This window comes from Electrophorus electricus, chromosome 5 (assembly GCF_041902795.1).
Source record: "Electrophorus electricus isolate QZ-2024a chromosome 5, ASM4190279v1, whole genome shotgun sequence".
Lineage (NCBI taxonomy): Eukaryota > Metazoa > Chordata > Actinopteri > Gymnotiformes > Gymnotidae > Electrophorus > Electrophorus electricus.
In genome coordinates this window covers 32312166-32327736 of record NC_137501.1, presented here as the reverse complement: position 1 = coordinate 32327736, position 15571 = coordinate 32312166, and the positions used below count along the sequence as shown (strand labels likewise).

The 15571-nt window shown below is 40.9% G+C and overlaps 1 protein-coding gene across 14 annotated transcripts in view; it reads right to left on the bottom strand.

Annotated features, from left to right (window-relative positions):
• Positions 1-15571, bottom strand: part of nrxn2b (neurexin 2b) — a 582744-nt gene that overhangs the window by 17337 nt on the left and 549836 nt on the right. For 11 of the 14 annotated variants that reach the window (XM_081714813.1, XM_081714804.1, XM_081714809.1 and 8 more), the window contains 2 exons: positions 12223-12394; positions 6262-6351 (listed from right to left, as the gene is read on the bottom strand). In XM_081714813.1, coding sequence (XP_081570939.1) covers positions 6262-6351; positions 12223-12394 — 262 coding nt within the window. The remainder of the gene's footprint in view (positions 1-6261; positions 6352-12222; positions 12395-15571) is intronic. The other 3 variants (XM_035530023.2, XM_081714812.1, XM_081714817.1) reach the window with 1 other exon arrangement.

The following is a 15571-nucleotide window of genomic DNA, read 5'->3' as shown; positions in this document are numbered from 1 at the left end:
GAGAGAGACAGAGAGAGAGAGAGAGAGAGAGAGAGGAAGGGAGAGAGGGAGAGAGGGAGAGAGGGAGAGAGAGAGAGAGAGAGGGAGAGAGGGAGAGAGAGAAAGACAGAGGGATGGGGAGAGGGAGAGAGAGAAAGTGAAAAAAAGAATTGTGGAGCAAAAAAAAGAAAAAAGAAAGAAGGTCGAATGGAGAAATAGAAAAAGGAGGAAAGAAGAAAGCAAGAAAGTCTGTTTTGATATTCTGCACACACAGATTGTCAGGAAATGGGATATAAGAAGGGAGATGGGTACAAACCTCTCTGGGTTGTCCTGTTAACACTTAAGATTAATGAATTTTGCCGCTTGTGATTCTGTGGGCTAACAGAACCAAAATGGCTGCCATAGACCTGACTGGAGGTCACAGTGGCAGTTTTGTCAGGAAAGCAACAGGTTACAGTAACGTGTGAGTGTTACATGCTGCTTAGTGTCCAGGACAAGAGAGATTCGTCCCTTTCCCTCGTCTCATATGCTGATATCAGGGCTTCAGTCCTTCCTCGAGGTTCAGTCTTACACTGCTATACGCTGCTCATCACCGAGGCAATGACCTTTGACCCCCCCCCACGCCAACATGGAAAATGGGAAGAACATAGAGGTGTGAAGAAAAAAGAAAGGAAGAGTTTAATGGGGTGAGGGAGAGAGGGAGAGAGGGAGAGAGGGAGAGAGGGAGAGAGGGAGGGACCACAGAGAATGGCATTTTACAAATAAACCAATGAAGGAGTGATGAATGAAGGAGAACCATAGCACTATGGTTTCAGGAGTGCGCGTGTCTGTGCGTGGAATTGATATTGTGTGTGTGGGCACTTAATATTTGTGTGTGTGTGTGTGTGTGTGTTCAGTTCTCTGTGCTAGTCAGCTCCCCTGGTGGTCAAGCTTGGACAAAGTGCTCAGTGTGGTTCCACGGTTTGAGCTCAATGCCATAAAGACAGCAGGAGACTATATAACCAACACACCCCTATTTAATTAATGCTGACTGAGCTTCTTATATACTTAACAGCTTTATTTCTGGAAATCACAGTACACTGATTCTAGTCTGTCCGTGTATGTGTGCATTAGTGTATGTGACAGCGTAAATCTGTTATATACACTAAATTAGTGTATAGACAATGCATATGGTTTATCCTAACCCCTAACCCCTAACCCCTAACTCTCAGACTGGCATGACTGGCACACAGTGGGATTCAGCGACAGACTTGCACATAGCGGTGGTCAGACTGACACACGGTGATGGTCAGGGACAGACTGGTAGACTGTGTGCCCACCCACTGCTCATGGGAGGGTTCTGCTCTCATTTCTCCTAGCATAGCTGCTAGGTTTTTTAGTGACAGTGCAGTAGTAGTGACAGTTAATGGGAACTGACTAACCAGAGCTGAGGCCAGACAACCCATCAGGCTAAACCGACTAACCAGAGGTGAGGCCAGACAGCCCATCAGGATAAACCGACTAACCAGAGGTGAGGCCAGACAGCCCATCAGGATAAACCGACTAACCAGAGGTGAGGCCAGACAGCCCATCAGGCTAAACCGACTAACCAGAGGTGAGGCCAGACAGCCCATCAGGATAAACCGACTAACCAGAGGTGAGGCCAGACAGCCCATCAGGATAAACCAACTGTCTACGGGCTGTGCTGAGACGTCACATAGGTTTCACCCTACTGAAGTAGAAAAATAGATCGTATAATATGTGTTAAAACCTTAATTAATGTCAAACTAGACTATGCTAATACCACCAACTACTCGAATCTGAAACAAAGATTACTAAATATAAGATCAGCTTTGTCATCTAAAGCACTAACTGAAGTCATTACTGACCAAAATCTGAGCATCTATGTTTAATCTATGGAATCCTGGAACAGACGAGATGAAGCCTCTCTCTCTGGCCGTAGCCATGTTCCCATCTTAATGGTCGTGGAGTTGGTCTTTGTATATGACAAAGACAGGCTTTTCTCAAAAATCAGCCTTCAAGGTTAACTCATAATCTCAGCCTTCAAAGTTAACTCAAACTCGGCCTTCAAGGTTAACTCATAAACTCGCAAATTCCTTATTCTTAATGTATCAAACTAGTCTTTAACAACTAGTTTTTTAAGAAAATGTCACAGTCATCTGTTAATTACTGTCCATCTTCCACCAGGGCCTTACTTTTTCAGACTTTTTATTAAACATTTAACTATTAACATATTTATCTATTAACAGATAAGGAAATTATCATTCATGATTTCAAAATTCACATTTAAAATACACAAGATTATTAGAAAATAATAGTGGTAGCTCAGTGGTTAAGGTACTTGAGTTGTAATTGGAAGGGTGCTGGTTCAAGCTCCACCACTGCCAAGTTGCCACTGTTGGGCCCTTGAGCAAGGCCCTTAACCCTCAATTCATCATCATCATCCACAGAGATCAGAAATAACTGTTCCTAACTAACTGTAACAACTACAATAATTGTTCCTAACTACATTTACATTTATGGCATTTAGCAGACTTCAAAAGTGCTTTATCATTTCCGCATAGAACACATCCTAGTACAGTACAGCAGGTCAGAGTCCAACATACCAATGATCTAGAAAACTGTAGAATACAGGCATCAGTGCTGATACCTAGAAGTGCACATATATAAGTACATAACTAACTGTAATAACTACAATTAACTGTTCCTAACTCTCACTCTCTCTGTTCTCTCTCTCTCTCTCTCTCTCTCTCTCACTCTCTCTGTTCTCTCACTCTCTCTGTTCCTCACTCTCTCTGCTCTCTCACTCTCTGTTCCTCACTCTCTCTGCTCTCTCACTCTCTCTGTTCCTCACTCTCTCTGTTCCTCACTCTCTCTGTTCCTCACTCTCTCTGTTCTCTCACTCTCTCTGTTCCCTTACTCTCTCTGTTCTCTCACTCTCTCTGTTCTCTCACTCTCTCTCTATTCCCTCTCTGTTCTCTCACTCTCTCTCTCTCTCTCTCTCTCTCTCTCTCTCTCGCTCCCTCTCTCTCTCACTCTCTCTGTTCTCTCACTCTCTCTGTTCCTCACTCTCTCTCTGTTCCCTCTCACTCTGTCCCAGAGTCTGAAATTTACAAAAGTACCATGTTTCAAGGCCTTTTTGCTTTCTTTCGCTTTCTCTCCTCTTCTCTCCCTCTCTGCTTCTCTCTCTCTCTCTCTCTCTCTCTCTCTCTCTCTCTCTCCCTCTCTGCTTCTCTCTCTCTCTCTCACTGTCTCCCTCTCTTTGTCTCTTCTCTGTCTTTCCATGATTGAAATTAGAAGGAGTTAGAAGCATGGACTGAACTGCTGTAGGAGGAGACTTGGTGAGAACAGGGGGAAAGGGGACCCCAAACAGAAGAAAAGAGAAAAGGATAAAGAGAGAGAGTAGAAGATATCCACACAGAGGAGGGAGGCGAAGTGGTTCAGGGTGATGGGTGGGCAGTAGGGGTGACAGCTTCAGGGCTCGGCGGACATGGACAGCGTGAGACATGAGCGACTGGCTTTTACTGGAATCCAGCTGTTGTAAACTTAAGGGATTTCCTTCCCACTTGCTATAACTGCTGACATTTATAGCTCCATGGCTTTACTAAGTTTGAAATGTTCTCACTCAGTCTCTGAGAGTGAGGAGGTGTGGTGTCTAGGGCTGGGGGTTGGAGAACCTTAGAGGAAGGACGAGGAAGAGGCCACAGGACACAGGTGCTGCCCTCTACCTGCAGAGCTGGGAAGTGCAGTCTGAGCCCTGTGTGTTTACACCCACATGCTGTACGGGAGATATGCAGTCTAGACCACCACTGAGGTTACACATTTATATACGGAGAATTACAGATGCAGGTAAATTTCAGATTAAATGTACAGGCTTCATTCAGTATACATATCACAAAAAATTGCAGTCACAGATATTTGCCCTGGTCACACAGATAACAGCAAAGTCATAAAACACCGCAGAAAACACCATTACGGATCTAAATCAGAAGTGTAACAGTAAATGTTAAAGGGACCTTATTGTTGCAATAAGATTTTTCATAAAGTGGCGAGGAACATTTAGTGATCCAATAATATATAAAAATTAGGGACTGATTTATTGAAAATGTTTTGTTTTCTTGCTTTTTCCCACAAGCTGTGTCAGGTTTTAACCCTCTGAGTTTGCAGTTTGTTGGAAGAAAGGGGTGGAGTGGGGACTACTCAATGCAGACGATGTTCACAACTGAGATCTGATTAGTGGTGGCCTGGTTAGATGTGTTCTGCACTAGAAACTAATTGTTTGATTATTCTGAATTATGCACAGTAATTATGTTTATTTAGAAATCAGTTTATTACTGAGAGCTTCTCCTTTAGTTAAAGCCATACGCCATCCAACCCATCAAACACAGCATTTACAGTGTGATGCTGAACAGTTTGCTGGCTTGAGGGTTGGTTTCGAGGAACGGATGCCCTCAGTGTTTAGACTGGTTGAGATGAACTCGTCTGCTTAGGCGGAGGTCTCCTTTCTCCTGTCTGCTTTAAGCTTGTGGCTTCAGGCTTTAACCCTTTGAGTGGGAAGAAAAATAAAAGTCTCTCCCTTTCTCACGTTCTCTTGCCTCCATGGCTCTGTATCAGCTGTCCTCTGATTCTAGGCTGAGGTTAAACTAGTGTTACTAGCTCATGTAACATGACCATTCTTCCTTTCTTCCTATATTTAGTGTATATACAAATGAATATTACAAAGGTTTATGTGAGCAGAAATTTAAATATGAATTAAAACAAATTCCTCCCCCTCTTCAGTTAACTGATTTGTTATATTTCAGATAGATTTGTTATTATAGAGCAATTAAAGTGAAGTATAAATCTCATTTTTATTTTATATACCTCACACACAGTGGTTAAAATAGGATAATTATTTCCAAATATAATAGGATAGTTCCATTAAAATAATATAAATATCAATTTAGCATTTGTCAAATTCCTTTATATGTCCTAGTCCAGCATTTATGACAAATGAACGCGATTTTTAGTGTCTTAGTGATTGGAAAAAGGAACATTTAACACTTTATATACTAATTGTGTCTTCAGATGTTAGTTTTAATTTCTCTGGCAAATACCATGCATAGTTCTACAGATGAGGTAGAGAGGTTTGAGGTAGAGAGGGTGGAGGTGAAGGGTGGAGTTTAAAGATGAGATGAGTTAGAGAGGATTAAGGTGGAGAGGGTGGAGATAGAGAGAGTGGAGTTGGGAGGTGAAGTTTACAGATGGGGATGAGGTAGAGAGGGCGGAGATAGAGAGGGTGGAGCTAGATAGGGTGGAGATAGAGAGGGTGGAGCTAGAGAGGGTGGAGCTAGAGAGGGTGGAGATAGAGAGAGTGGAGTTGGGAGGTGAAGTTTACAGATGGGGATGAGGTAGAGAGGGCGGAGGTAGAGAGGGTGGAGTTTATAGTACTCACTGCTGCCACTGCTGTTAAAGGCAAACATTAGCTACGCCTGAAGGAAAGCGAGATTCAAAGTTCATCTCTGACAAACAAAAGGGAATACAGGACAGGAGGGCTGGGCATCCGTCACTCAAAGGGTTAAAGAATCAATTTGAATGCTCAGTCACAATAAATAATAGATCATTATTCAAATTCAGTCCCTTTAACTTTTAAAGATGCTTGTGCTTAAGATCTTAATAATTCGATCGCTTGAAATGTTGTAAATTAGGATTAATATTCTGCCAAATAGTCATTTGCCTTAAACATCTATAATTAAAACGAATAGAAAAGAAAAAAAAATCACAAAAGCCAAGTACAGGAAGTAGACAGGAATGCACAGTGAGTGTCATCAGATGGCAGAGGTTATGGATTGGCTGTTGCACGGAGGTTAGAGAAGGTTATGTGGAGGTTATTGGTAGGGTTAATACTCAAGAGAGGTGCAGTCCCACATCAAGGTGTCAAAAGGTTGTTTTCTATTTATGAAACCGCTTAATGTTCAGGATGCAGAGTTTTCATGAGCAGGCAATGAATAGTCTTACACATAACAAAACATTATCTAGAATTAAACTTTAACATGATTGATTTCCTTTGCCAATAAAACACTTCTTTACAAGTGATGGATAATTAATTAATTGCCATATTAGCATACATTACCATACTGGGCATTCAAATGTGTAATTTTCTTGCCCTTCTCTAGTCTGTTATCAACTGTCCAATAGGACTTTAGTGTCTATAAAGATTCGACGGGTCTGCCCCTCTTCAAGAGATGTTGTTAAGTCACTTAGACGATTCATTTGTTAGGTGGGATTAATGTTGTTTATTACCTTTGTCGAGTAGCCACTCGTCTACTACCCGACCGAGTCTGTACGGGATTCTTTGTCTGGCTATAGCCAGGCGCTCATTATCAAAGCTCCCTTTAGAGAATTTGGAGAAAACAAAAACAAAAACAAATTCAACATGTGACAATTGCAAGATTCAAAGGTTAAATGGTTAGAGGTCAAATGTTAGAAAAAGGGCATAAACATTTAGCAGGTTATGAACTTTAAAATCAGCTTTAGGTTGGTGTAAAGACATTCTGAAAGACTGTGTTGTCTTTTGTTAAATAGTTTTGTTGGTTAGAAAGTTAACAAAGCTTTAGTTACCGTGTGTTTAAGTAGTTTATTTATGGGCTTGTGAGTTATAAAAATATTTATAAATGATTTAGAAATTCAGCATTTACTTGTTCAGAATTGCAGGAAATGTTAAATATAAACAAGCAAAAATAAATGCTCATATTAAAAACAATCAGCAGTGATAAACAACAATTAACAATACATTTCTAACTGCCAACACACAGCCTCAATGAAAGGAAGATATTTCTGACATCATAACTTTTAATTTGTAATTTATTGACAGTAAGCACAGATGTCCTGCTGGAGACAATGTAATCCAGGTGGATTTTCTTGCTATGAAATTAAACAAACAATAAAGCTTTCTTCTGCAAATCTAATATATATTTATCAAAAATAAATATTTAAAATGTTTATTCAGTTTTACCACACCAAACCTGTTTAACAAAAAGTGCAGAAGCCAGAAGACTCTCTCTCTGACACACACACACACACACACACTCACACACACACACACACACAGCCTCAACAGAGGCTCTCCCACAGCGAGCCACAATTTCTAATACTGTCCTCAAAGGTTCAAACAAACTTACATATTTCAAACTTACAATTTTGCAGATTTCATATCAGTCTACACTACAGAACTATATTCCCACTCTCATCTGATTATATGTATAGTGGTTGAAACTGTGTGGCTGTATGATTAGGAATCATACAGGTTTTAGTGACCTGTAAAGCCAATTTAAACTTTTAAATTGTATGAAGTATTACAATGCAGTACATTTAGCTGTTTACTGATTCAGATGAAGAAAACAACTTTCAAACTTCCACCTAAAATGTAATGATCTGCTTCTAACTCAGAAAAAAAGTGGACGAGAAAATAATTATTTCCAGTACTGATTGCAAACTCTCATACTGTCCCCATCTCTCACACTCTTTCCCCCATTTTTCATTTTGTCTTTCTCTATCCTGTCTCGTCTTTCTCTCTCTCAATCCCTTCTCTACTCCCTCCTGTACTGGAAGGCACGCTGATGTCAGCAAGAGCAGGAGATGTTGTGGAATCAAACTTGTCAGGTCTTTAATGAGCTGAATCAACCCCCCCCCCCCAGTCTCTCCTCTCCTCTCTCTCTCTCTCTCTCTCTCTCTCTCTCTCTCTCTCTCTCTCTCTCTCCTTCTCTCACCCCCCTCCCCTCAGTCTCCTTGTCTCTCTCTCTCTCTCTCTCTTTCTCTCACCCCCTTCTCCTTCTATTTTTCTTTAATGAAGTCATTCATTCCATAGTCACTGACTTATAATTGGTGCTGCAATTCAATTGCAAGCAATCTAATCAAAGTCCTTCTATAGGGCTCTACCCAGAAACCCCGGCTGGTCTCCCAGAATGGCGGACACATGAAATCCTCTGATGACGCTGTGTCATCATCTGCCACAAGCTAAACAAGGTTCGGTAAAATCTAATTACAGCACTGCAATATGATGGATAAGAGAGGTCACATTTGGTCAGTCTGGATTTGCAGCAGTTCATTAAGATTTATTTCTGTAGTGATGCATTGTGCATAATGAGGCTCTATTAACGTATTGAATTTACTTTGGCATCAGTGCGCCACTATTCAGTATCGACGTAAACCTTCATTGTTTTCTTCTAAATTATTATGCATTAGACTTGGCCAAAGAGGCTTCTGGCTAAATAGAGTATCCCTAAACCTAAACCCTTAACCCTAACTCCAAACCCTGACCCTAAGCCTAAACCCTAACCCTACACCCCTAACCCTGACCCTAACTTACAAAAAGGGAAATGATTAAAAAAAACAACAACGAGAAGGATACTGCACATACAAGGCTGACATTAAAAGTTCTGAACAAACCACTGTGTGCCTAAGGTGTAGGAGTACTGGCTGTGCCTTTGTTTCAGTGGCACTCTCTGTCTCTCGACCCTAGGCCAGGAACCGTCCACGAAGCTGGACAGGTCAAAGATGTCCGTGAGCTGTCTGTGGTTCTGTATGAAAAATTCCATAGAAAACGATGTAGTGCTATAGCCCCCAGTGAGGGCCACTTGAGTCACATCACAAGAGTGAGTCAACCGCTGGGAGAAAATTATGCAAAATAAGTTGTTGGTTTTTTTTATTTTTATTTTTTTTATCGAACTGTTCTAGATGAATAGCTATACTACAAATAGTGCAAGATTGAAAACTAAAGCCAACATTCTGTGCTCTGTGGCATTGTGTGTGTGATTACTCTTTTATGGCACTCTCAGACAGCAGCTAAATGCAGTGGCACGTGAACAGCTGTGAACTAAGCCATTATTCATCAGCAGAACATCAAGAACTTCCAGCTACATGTTGCCCCCTGCTGTCTGTCTGCTAACCAGCTCAATTACATTAAATCCATATAGTTAAAACATTTGTGCTCTTGTATGTACATACAAGCACATATAAAAAGAAATATAATATTTTATATTATATTATAATATAATATAAAAAGAAGAACGCAAAGAGAGCAAAAGAGAGAAGCAATAATGGCGTCTGTATCCCAGGAGAAACATCTGGCTCACTTTATTAAGGTGACCCAGTGCTACAGCAAGAAACCAGTTCAGCTCAGTGCCCAGGAGCAAGACAATCACAGTGGAGCTGGAATAACACATCATCAAATTCAAATGCTGATCCTGTCTAGCAAGCTCACAACCTGGATGTTACTTCCTCTGCATGCCTTGAAAAAATGTTTTCTGTTTGTCTTTGAGCATTATTGTACTCTTTATATATTTTACAAAAAAAAGACACATTGTACATTTTATTTTATTTTCAAAGAGGTTTTACTGAAGCTCCTTGCTTGATAATTTAAAAATGACAAGCTATTAGTCTAGTGTGAAAAAAAAAGACCTAGCCTGTATTTCCAAATCCAACCATAAGGAGGTGCTCAGAACCCCTCTAAGATGAAGTGTTCTATCCACTTACCCAGGATTCCTGGAGTGAGAACTGGGTCGTGGGCATGCGCAGTATGTCTGAACTCCTCTCTGAACACTCCCCCTCCTCATGTTTTCAATTAGGGTATCTTAACCTATCTGTCTGTCTGTATCTCTCTCTCTCTCTCTCTCTCTCTCTCTCTCTCTCTCTCTCTCTCTCTCTCACACATGCCTCCACTCATTCCTTCATTCTTTCTTCCCACTGGAGTTGTGCATAGCAAACATGTCTTCCACAGAGAGACACCAGAACCTTCAAAGCTATCTAGGAATAGAAATTGTGTAACCCCCCACCCCAACACACACACACACACACACACACACACACACACACACACACACACACACACACAGCGTAAGGAGCAGATTCTGTCATTCCACAGTGAAATTCAAAAGGAGCACTGAATGACATCACAATGCAGAACAACAAAAACAACAACAGAAACAACAAATGAGAACAACAGAAAAGGAGATCCAGAAGTGACAGGCTAGAGTAAAGGGCCGTGGATACAGCCGTGAGGCACTCCCCAACCTGACTACTGTCTTAATGTCATGTTTTACATCACAATGCACACCCCACCACATGCCTGCCACCACACTTGCACTGTTGCCGTGGAGATATGTACTTCTGCTGCTCAGCCATGATAGATGATAAGGGGATCAACCTTCTTCAAAGAGAAGGAGTGTGTAGAGACCCAGATAAGAGAGATCTCTCTCCTACCATCCCTATTTGTCTCTTGCGCTTTCTCCCTCTCTCAATTCCCTCTCTCCTTTCTTAATCTCTCTCTTTCTGTTCCTGTCAGTCTCTGTCTACGTCTCCTCTATCTTTCTCTCACTCTGTGCCCATTAGATATTTATAAGTATCTGTATTCAGGCTCTTCATTTGGAAAAGTGTAAATATACAAGTTTTGATTGATGCATTTACTTTAAAATGGTTCAATATATCCACACTAACACCTGCTCTACTGAATAGAACATGACATCATTATCAGTAGTTCCTATGTTATGATGATCCTGGTTAAATAAAGAAAAATAAATAAAATGTAAAAAATTAGACCATTTTGTACTTCTCACTTTAAATATCCAAACAATGTGAGCACAGACAGACACACACATGCATGCACACACACACACGCACACACACCACCACCACGTAGTATACGAGTGGGAAGCAAGCATGACACGACTGTTTTTCATTGGCTATCTTCATCATAAACATCACTGTTGCGTCATCATCTTCACGCTGCAGTGTTACTCAGGACTGCAGTCCGTCCCAGAGCTCATGCAGGTTTGGTGTGGTAATAACAGCTCATCCGTTTGAATGGCACGTTGTATCAGGTGTATTTCCATGAGATCAGGAAATATCTTCCTTTTACTTATAGTTCAGTGGAGCTTAATCAGCTGTCTGTGAGAAAGAGAGAGAGGGCAGGGCAATCTACAGTGTGTGTGTGTGTGTGTGTGTGTGTGTGTGTGTGTGTGTGTGTGTGTGTAAGTGTGGGTAGGTGTATGTTTGTTTTCTTGCAAATACTATAATACTTGTGTGGGAGAGGATGATTTATAACTTCACAGCTTGGCTCTTTCTTTTACACACATACACACACACAGCATGTATAACAAGAGTTCCTAGATGTCCTTTCCTGTCGTAAGCTGCACGGCTCAAGGTTAGGGTTCACCTTCACACTAACTCTGCGAGGGTAAGGACCAGCACAGCCTGTCACCTAATAGCACGAGGTAGCTGAACACCAGGCGTGGACACCCGGGACTAGCAAACACCGACGTGTACTGCCAGGGAGAGGGAGCGGAATGAAGGCATGAGCAGGGTTAGGGTCAGGCCCCGACCCTGGTCAGAGCAGGGTTAGGGTCAGGCCCCGTCCCTGGTCAGAGCAGGGTTAGGGTCAGGCCCCATCCCTGGTCAGAGCAGGGTTAGGGTCAGGCCCCGACCCTGGTCAGAGCAGGGTTAGGGTCAGGCCCCGTCCCTGGTCAGAGCAGGGTTAGGGTCAGGCCCCGTCCCTGGTCAGAGCAGGGTTAGGGTCAGGCCCCGACCCTGGTCAGAGCAGGGTTAGGGTCAGGCCCCGACCCTGGTCAGAGCAGGGTTAGGGTCAGGCCCCGTCCCTGGTCAGAGCAGGGTTAGGGTCAGGCCCCGACCCTGGTCAGAGCAGGGTTAGGGTCAGGCCCCGTCCCTGGTCAGAGCAGGGTTAGGGTCAGGCCCCGACCCTGGTCAGAGCAGGGTTAGGGTCAGGCCCCACTGATCTCTCAGGTCCTGAAGCTTTTTCAGGGTCTCCCAGTCAGGGATGAAACTTTACTTCTACATGGAGAGGATGTCACAGACGCAACTTATTCACCATATGGCATATTCACCAGCATGACAGTACACGTGCTCCCTGAGATTCATCTCCATAACCTTGGAGTTGCACACTCTATCTGCCCTACCAGGTTACCTGTGTTAACAGCACGCTCTATCTGCCATAACAGGTTAACTATAACAGCTGTGTTTTCTGCTGTGTGTGTGTGTGTCTGTAAGAGAGGTGTTTCTGACTTCTACATAAACTGTACACTTCTGTACAGATGCAGGAACTTCACTTGATCAGAGTGAATGTTGCCTGGGAGTGGGTGATCTGTGCTCGTCTGAGTGTCTTGGGAGTGGGTGATCTGCGCTCGTTTGAGTGTCCTGCCCTCTCACACTCTCTCCTAAAGGTCTCACACATCTATCGGAGGGTCTCCATACCTGAGGGGAAGCGCTCAATCACAGGCTGATTGTCCACCTGCAGCGTGGCGTTGCCTCCGCTCCGCGTGAAACGCACCACGTGGTATTTGCCGTCACTCACCACCACCCCACTCTCCTCAATAGCAATATCATCTGTTCCCACGTTGAATATGACCCCAATCTTTCCTCGCTCCTGATGGAGAGAGAGGAATAGAGGGAGAAAGAAACAGAGCGAGGGAGAGAATTCCATCGTTAATTATTTTTGATAAAATCATAATGTGTAAGAGCAGATTATGTTAAATGCTTTGGCAGTACTGTAAATGGTCTTATTAGTGTACATATGACCTTGAGAGAACAGGAACTAGAAAGTGTGTGTGCGTATATGTGTGAGTGTGGATATGTGCAGATGTGTGTGTTTGTGTCAGCTAACATCTAGTTAAGGACTATTCTATTCTGTGCCATTTAAGCGTATATTGCCAGTACTGGTAGGGTGTTATGGTGGTGTGACAGCCTCCTCCTGCTCACAGTTCATTCATAACACTCAGTAACTCTCGCCTCCTCGCATTCCTTTAATATACATCGAAATTTGGATTTAAATTTGAATAGTTGCTAGTGCTATATGATCCAGTCATGAAAACCAACACTTCAGTTAGTTTAGTTTTCTGAGTACAAATTTCAAATGTTTAACATCCTTATTAAATGCTGTTAATATGTTGTAGAGCTGGACATTGGACATATGCTGAAACTATATGATATTCTGAGACAGCTCCAAGTACACACGCAGACAAACACAATAGACTGAAGTGGATGTTTGTATTTAGGGTGAAGTTTTTGCCAGTGAACTGGAAGAAGAAAGGAAGTCCTTCCTGGCTTACTGTTTACATTCGTCAGCTCCAACTACTTCCTGGTTCCTGAGGAAGGTCATTAACACAAATTCATATACTGTTTTCATGATGAAGTGTAGTTATATCTTAAGGCAGCTTATGAATATTGAAAACTCTCAAACACTCTTTGCTGAACCCCTCTGGAAGTGGTGTTTAATTATAATTTATAATTTAATTATAAGCCTAAGAGCTGATTTTGGGGTATGTGACGCACATCTTGTCCTGAGGCACATGTCAGGGCTACATTATTCTACCTCCATGCTCCAGAGACTCTGATTGGGTAAGAAAAAATGGCTCTGATATGTGATACCCACACAGGCTGCAGGAAAGACTTTTTCTTACTCTGCAAGTAACCCAAGCATACAGCATGCCTGAGTCATTCTATCCTGCAGGAATACACATTTGAGAGACAGAGAGAGAATCACAGAGAGAGAGAGAGAGAGAGATACAAAACTGCCATAAGATCAGAGAAAAACTGTAACAGACACATTGACAATTATTTAGACTGTTTGGAATCTGTTATTGTTGTTTACTTTATTGTATTTCATTTTGGTTCCTGCTGGTGTTATGCATTTTTTGTGTGTGTTGTTGACATTTTATTTTTTTAAACATTTATTTATTTTCTATCCTCTATAAAATTCGTATTCATTTGTATATTAATAATTAATAATATGTCTACATATATAGTATTGTTTTGGCAACACAGGTGTTTTGACCAGTCATGCCAATAAAGCACATTTAATTTAATTTGATTTGATTAGAGAGAGACAGAGATTCATGCATATTATTTATTGTGTTTTGTAACATTTGGTCCTTTCTCTATGACACTCCAGCGTTTACACCAGGAGTGTAAATCTGCAGTAACTATAATGAGCATTTCCCTGGGTTCAGCTGACCTTGGACACACTGTCTTCAGAAAGGAAAGTCAGAACTGTATCAGTCAGTGTAAGACAGTCAGAACTGTATCAGTCAGTCTAAATGTTCAGAATCACTTCCATTATCAGTCACAGATCTTCAGCAGTGTTGAACTCTCAGTGGAACCTTTTACTGCATCAGTGACACATCCCGCACAGCAAGCTGTAGCACAGATGATGTTCACTAAAACTCACTAAATCTCACTAAATCTCAAATGCATAGAAATATTCACCAAAGCAGAAATATGTGCTACCATGTTGGTAGTTGCACACATGATCAATTACTGGGAGTTGCTTATACTGAATGGACCTGTGCACACCTGCACAGATGTGTACACACAGCACAATTCATTTGCTTTTTTCATGCGTGTCCACTAAACCTCAGGAGTCTACTGTGTGCTTTTTGAGGTTCTGCTAAGCTTAAGAAGTGCTTTCAAATAGCCCAGTCCAGGTGACAGGTATTTCCACACCCTAGCGTCCCCACAGCCTATGTGCTCTGGCTAATGTATTTCACTAGATGACAAAACCTATATATGAAACCCTAAAGTAACATGAACTCAACAGGAATGACTGTGATTCTTTCTTGAGAAGTTTTCTCTGAACTCTCGGTTAACTGACATGGCACCACTCAAAGCTGTAACATCATGGTCACTGGTGCTGAGGATCAGTCATTACTGTAATGCACTAATTATGCAAACACAACAAATAATCAACAACCTGTGCAAAATACAGCAGCCAGAATATTATCACGCATGGGAAAACAAGATCATAGCATCACTCCACTGGCTGTCTCTTTCCTTTAGAATAGACTATAAAATTTTACAGCTAGTTTTTAAACCTGTGATTGGTTTACCCCCCTTCATACATCTATGAGTGCCTGATAGAATATGTTCCAAATCGAGGCTAAAGGTCTTCTAGTGCTAGTCGTCTCCATGCTGCACAACTCCAGAACTTGAAAGAGCAGACAGGCAGTGTTTGGTTTTCATGCACCAAAGATCCTGAATACATGAATAATAAACATTCATCAGGTTTCTTTCATCATGCATTTAAATTTAAAACATATTTCATTACTTCAGCATTTGTGTATTATTTTCCATTTTTAATGTCTTTATTTTTATTTTATTTGGTATATTTTTAATGTATGTTTACCTATTTATTTTCTTGCACATTGTAACTGTTGTTAATATATCCCCTTTATGTCATTGCTTTGATTTGTTGCATTTGTAATTAAGTGCCATATAAATAAAGTTTATTATTATTATTATTATTATTATTATTATTATTATTATAAGTGCCATGTAAATAAAGTTTATTATAATTATTATTATTATTATTATTATTATTAAGTGCCATATAAAGTTTATTATTATTATTATTATTATCATTATTATTATATTATTATAAGTGCCATATAAATAAAGTTTATTATTATTATTATTATTATTATAAGTGCCATATAAATAAAGTTTATTATTATTATTATTATTATTATTATTATTATTATTATTATTATACGTGCCATATAAATAAAGTTGTTTATTATTATTATTATTATTATTATTATTATTATTA